General features: G+C 45.3%; 1 protein-coding gene across 2 annotated transcripts in view; it reads left to right on the top strand.

The window, feature by feature from the left end:
- Positions 1–663: 663 nt before the first annotated feature.
- LOC132394577 (early estrogen-induced gene 1 protein-like) overlaps positions 664–6,144 on the top strand; it is a 33,293-nt gene continuing 27,812 nt past the window's right edge. Inside the window, exons 1-2 of one of the 2 annotated variants that reach the window (XM_059970882.1) lie at positions 664–999; positions 1,181–1,333. In XM_059970882.1, coding sequence (XP_059826865.1) covers positions 1,188–1,333 — 146 coding nt within the window. In that variant the 5' untranslated portion in view covers positions 664–999; positions 1,181–1,187. The remainder of the gene's footprint in view (positions 1,000–1,180; positions 1,334–6,144) is intronic. The other variant, XM_059970881.1, reaches the window with a different exon arrangement.

Here is a 6,144-nt window from a genome sequence, read left to right as displayed (position 1 = left end):
GTTACAATCTATCCACAATGCTTCCTTTGAATTACAAAGAGTTATCACACAACTCCTTCACACCCACACTCCAGACAGCCAAAATGAATGTTAATCCCCACTGACTCTACGATACATTCATACACATGCAGGCATCTGAGGTCTAAGAAGTGTTTTTTTTGGTTAAAATTGACCCCAGCCATTGTTCTGAGCTGTGTTTTAATTTCATTCTAGAATCCATGTTCAAATCTGAAGAATGGCTGCTGTTAAAATTAATATTTGCTATATACCCAAAGTCCAGAATAAGCCTGAAAACAGGATAGACAAGATTTAGAGGGATATTGGACAAATGGGACTCCCTGAGATGGCGTTGATGTTCAAAATGTACTAATTATGCAGTGGAGAACATTCTGCCTGGATACGTTACCTCTGGTAAGGATTTGCACAGTTATTGTTTGTCGTCTGTGTTTCTTCATGGATTCTATTGTGTTTGTTTGTATCGACTGTGAATGCCCGCGAGAAAATGAATCTCAGGGTTGAATGAATTACAGTACTTTAATAATAAATTTACTTTGAATTAGGCTGAAGGTCCTGTCTGTGGTTTATGACTAACTCTCGAATGCAGAATTAGACCGTTGACGCCTTTTTTAAAAAAAACCCGTACCCCTTCAGTTATTGACTCTGCCAAAAGAGGGAACACCCTCTCCAAAGCACACACCTTCCGACCCAATTACAAAACAAGGAGGCTGTCTTCCTGAGCCTATATGCTCACATGATACCTGAAACGGGGGAGCAGAGCCCGAGCGAGATAGGGCTCAGTGCAGTCGAGGCTGTTTCTTTAATTGGGATCTAACGGACAGACAGTTACGGGGAAGAGGGAGTGGACGCGAATCTGGAACTTGCGAAACAGTTTCTGCTTCTTCACGGCCAGTGTGAACTTTTCTCTGAAAACGACCACGAGAGTGGAACTCGCTAGCTCCAGGAAGTACAACCATCCCTTTAACACAGTCTTTAAACCAGGTAATTATAACTGATTAAACTTAAATTTCAATGGACAGAGCATTTGATATGCTGTACAATAGACGTTTTGCTAAATTGATATTGCGGTTAATGTTTTCCAAATTTATTTTCTTTTAAAGGCGGGTTTTCTTTAGTTTTGAGACTGACACTTTCATCCTCTGCTCACTTTGCCTTTCGACAGGGTCTCGATGGCTTTCTTGACGAAGAGGAAGAGGTTTAAGTTTCTGGTGAGGCTGACGGTGGTGAACCTGTCCGCCGTGCCGTTCGTGAACGGGATCCTCTTCTGCAAAATCCGCCTCCTGCAAGGCGGAGGCTTTAGTGAACTGACCTCGAGGTGAGCAAGCAACGCACGCCCGGTTCAAAGAGGCTATTCGTTCTCCCCTAGCGTTCATCCTAGCCCTTCCAAGAGGAGAATTCCCCCGCCACCCATTGAAGGACTAGCCTTAATGTTTCGGATATCGTGCTCGTTCCATAGAATCCTTAGAACAGGCCATTCAACCCATCTTATCGATGCTGTCCCTTTCCTGCCCCGACCTGCATATCAAAGGGCAACTAAATTTAGAACGTGGAAACTCCACACATAGACCGCACCGGAGGGTCTCTGCTTTACTCGGCGGGTCAGCTTGACTTTGTGGAAATTCCACGAAACGCCGAGTTCAAATCCCAGCGTTTAAATTAGTTTTATTTATTTAAAGAACTGTGCAGCACCGAAACGGGCCATTTTGGCCCACCTCATCCTTGACGACCCTGATGTGTCCCGGGTGGTGAGGGTCTTTAATGATGAATGCCGCCTCCCTGAGGCATCGCCTTTTGAAGATATCCATAAGCCATGGGAGCAGAATTGGCTCATTAGGCCCATCGAGTCTGCTCCGCGATTTCATGGTTTATTATTTCTCTCAACTCCATTCTCCGCCTTCTCCCCGATTAAACAAGAACTTATCCACCTTAAATACTCCAAATGACTTGACCTCCACAGCAGTCTGAGACAACGAATTCCACAGATTCTCTTACTCCCGCTCATCTCTGTTCTAAATGGACGTCCCCCTGTCCCCTCTGGTTCTAGACCCCCCCCCCCCCCCCATGTCCAGTCTATCGAGGCCTTTCAATATCCGATCGACCGGAGAGCTCGAGCAGGACCATAAAAAGAACGCGATTCTGTCTGTATTCTGGCACCATGAATCCACTCTGATACTATTCTTATAAGAAATTGATCTTGCGCTGTAGAGGAGCGATTGGACGGAAGTATGTCGCAGTTGAGACCAGTTTATAACCCTCTGGTTATCCAGTACTTGTGACTTGGTCCGTTCAGTGTGAAGTGATCCCCAGCTTGCCATCTTGGATTTCTAATACATAGTGCAAACGCCATTAAAACGTTCACTGCTCTTTGTAGAAAAGTTCCTGCAAAATCTGCTTGTGGTATTTAGTAGCTTACACATGGCTGAGAAAGTTGACTGGTATTGGGAAGCTTCATGATAAAAGAATAAAGCATTCCGGCAGCCGATCCAATCTCTCGTTGAATGACATAATACGTTCCGGGCCACCACCTGGTGAACCTCCCCTGCACTCTCTATTGTGAAACCGGGAAAAGACGTGCTTACCTCCTTTGGACAGGTTGTAAAATGGTTTGTTATTGTCAAATGTACTAAACTACAGTGGGGGAAAAAACAAGTCCAGAATACTGTCCACACAATCAGATCATTACACAGTACATGGCAAAGCAATAACAGAATGCAGAATAAAGATCACGAGATATAGAAATGGAATTAGTGCATTCAGCCCATTGAATCTGCTCAGCCATCCCATCGTGGCTGATTTATTATCCATCTCAACCCCATTCTGTTATGGTCCCTTCTGCCACCTGGCTATCTTCCTCAGGAATTGGGCCTTTAACACTCGTTTAGTTCCCAATCTATTCCCTAGGTTCCAATAATTACCAACATCTGCATTCCATCAACCAGTAGTATAAGAGTCCTGTGACCACTGCCAGAAGGTGCCAGTTTGTTGGTCAACTCGTGTACAAGTAACCTCACTACATGGTGTTTAGGACTATCAGTTCTAAGTCTAGCCTTGTTCCTGAATTATCTACCAAGACCAAGACTTGGGGTACAGCCCCTCTTGGAACACTTCCCACGCTCGCTATGACACCAGCGTCTCCCTACTCGGCCACAGCGCCCATGTTCAGCACTTGGGTCTGTTCCACCACCACGTCCTTGCAACACATTCTCCTTCTAACCTTTGTTACTCTGACTAATCAAGAACTTATCCACCTCCACTTTGAATACGTGTAATGTGTTGAGAGAGTGCAGTGCAGGTAGACAGTAAAATGCAAGGTCACAATGCGATACAGTACTATGCAACATTCTTGACCACCTATGCAGAGCACTGAACTAGTTTTATGTATTGCACTGTACTGCTGCAAAAAAAAGATTTCATAATGTGATGATAAACCTGATTCTGATCTGGGTCTCCATTGTGGACTGAGTGGGAAGGGGACAGGGAGAGGGGAATCATGGTTGGGAAAGGGGAAGGGAGTGGGAAGCACCAGTGAGACATTCTGTAATGACCAATAAACCAATTGTTTGGAATTAAATGACCCTGCCTGTGGCTGGCTGTGTCTGCAGTTGCTGCACCCCTCAACTCCTTCTCTGCCACCTGCCCCACAGTGCTGCACCCTCGCCATTTCCAACATTCTTTGCTCCGACCAGATTTACAAGCTCGCTCTCCACTCCACATTGACAAATACAGGACTGTGCAGAAGTCTTATGTAAATAGTGCCTAAGACTTTTGCACAGTCCTGTGGATTGACATCAAGAGTCCATCTTATCATACAAGGAACCACTCGGTCTTTTAACAGTGGGGTAGAGCATTAGGAAGTCATGTGGAAACTGTATAAAACTTTGGTTAGGCTGCTATTTGAAGTATTGCGTGCAGTCCGGCTGCACACAATACTTCAAGTGATACAGGAAGGATGTGGAAGTAGTGCAGACAATGTTCACTAGCATCTCGCCTGAGTTAGAGTATCAACTCTAAGGAAAAGTGGGACAAACCTCAATATGAATTATTACAGGAGGTATAGACAGAGTAGGCGGTTGATATCTTTTTGCTAGGGTTAAATTGAAGGTGAAAGCGGGACAGTCCAAAGGACCTGTGCAGGGCAAGTGGTTTTTTGCAGAGAGGATGGTGGGTCCCTGGAATGTATTGCCTAAGGAGGTGGTGGATGCAGGTACGAAAAAGCCTCTTGGATAGGCACATGAATGTGCAGACATTGGCGGGACATGGGGATTGTGTTGGTAGAATGGATTAGGTGTCATTAACTGGTTAGTACTGTATTGTGGGCTGAAGGGCCAGCAGCCATGCTGCTTTGTTCTATGTGTAAGCTTGGGCTGTCTGGAAAGTTGGAAGCTGACAGAAGTTTATCAAATTCTGAGGCATAGATAGGATAGGCTTTTCCCTGGGTACAAGTATTCAGTATTGGAGGAGATTCATGTCATGTGAGACACGGAAAGGAGGTGTATGAGGCAGGATTTATTTTTCACAGAGTGGAGGATGCCTGGAACGGGTCCCAAGGGTAGTGGTGGAAGCTGATATGATAATGGTGTTTAGGCAGGCAGAGGAACAGACAGGGAATAGAAGGATATAGATCCTGTGCAGGCAGATAGGATTAGTTTAATTTGGTATTGTGGTCAGTACAGATGTTGTGGGCTGAATGGCCTGTTCTTAAGTTGTACTGTTCTAAGTTCTGTATCATATTACTTCCTGTAGTCTGGCAAGCAGACCTGTACACAGCGATCTATATGATACTAGATTGTTGTATTTAAAAAAAAATCCCAATTTAAGCATTTGGTTATACGGTGCTCCTAGTGTAGTCTCCTCTACATCGGTGAGATCTAACATAGATTGGGGAACTGCTTTGTCAAGCGCCTTCATTCTGTACACCACAGAAAGCAAGACCTTTCAATACCCATGAGTTTCAATTTGACTTCCCATTCCTGTTGTCACATGTCGGTCCAAGACCTCCTCTATTCCCATGATGAGGCCAAACTCAGGGTGGAGGAGCAACACCTCATATTCCATCTGGGTAGCCTCCAATATAATGGCATGAACATCAATTTTTCTAACTTCTGGTAATTTCTCTCCCATTCTGGCTACCCTCTCACTCCTCTTCTCCTCACCTGCCCATCACCTCCCAGTGGCTCCTATTCTTCCATGCTCCACTGTCATTTCTTATCAGATTCCCTCTTTCTCCTATCCCCTCCCAGCTTCTCACTTCACTTCATCTTCCCCCTCACCCACTCTCACCTACTACCTGCCAGCCTGTACTCCTTCCCCTCCTCTACATTATCCTGGCTCTGTCCATTTCCTTTCCAGTCCTGCAGAAAGGCCTTGGCCTGAAATGCTGACTGTTTATTCCAGTCCATAGATGCTGCCCGACTCGCCGAGCATTTCCTCCTCCATTTTGTTTGCGTTGCTCAGCTTAAAAACTGGCAGGGTTTCCAGACCCATGGCAGAATGTGTTGACTGTGGACTGAACATTGCAGTGGTACATTGAATTGGATGATAATGTTGCTCCATGTTCTGTGGTTGGCGGCGGCTTGGGGGGGAGGGGTGGAAGAGGATAGTGAAAGGGGAAGTGATGTTTTGGAGCAATGGCTGCCTTCCAAGGAAATTGTATTAGGCATTCAGCAGAATGAATAGCAGAAAAGAATTAGCATTAGGGGTGGTACTGTCCTCCAAGAGGACCTCAACTTCGTCACTGGATGGAGGCTTGTGTGCCTTAATGACCTGGAGAGCTATGCTGGCTGGAGTCAGGGCCTTCTGCTTTGGCTTTTGGTAGGTAGGGCCACCCTTGCCAAACTAGGTCAAAGGGTAGAGGTCAGTCTGGTCTTCTGGGTTCAGGGTTCAGCTCAGGGCTAACAACCCTGACCGGTAAAACAAAACAGCAGTGAAGAATCCTTCTACACCAAAGACAGCTGGAGTTGGAGGACCTTCAATTCTACCCTCAATTCCAGTGGCTGAATGGGCAGTTAGTAGGAAGTAACAGATGGTTTGGTAGTGCAACATTTTTTCTTTTCAAATCTTTTTATTATTATTATTCAAAAATAACACAGGTACATTGAAGTAACAACACTTACAATGCCTCAAAAA

This window comes from Hypanus sabinus, chromosome 5, assembly GCF_030144855.1.
Source record: "Hypanus sabinus isolate sHypSab1 chromosome 5, sHypSab1.hap1, whole genome shotgun sequence".
NCBI lineage: Eukaryota > Metazoa > Chordata > Chondrichthyes > Myliobatiformes > Dasyatidae > Hypanus > Hypanus sabinus.
Note: the sequence above shows the minus strand (reverse complement) of the source record. Positions and strands in the feature narration are given on the sequence as shown.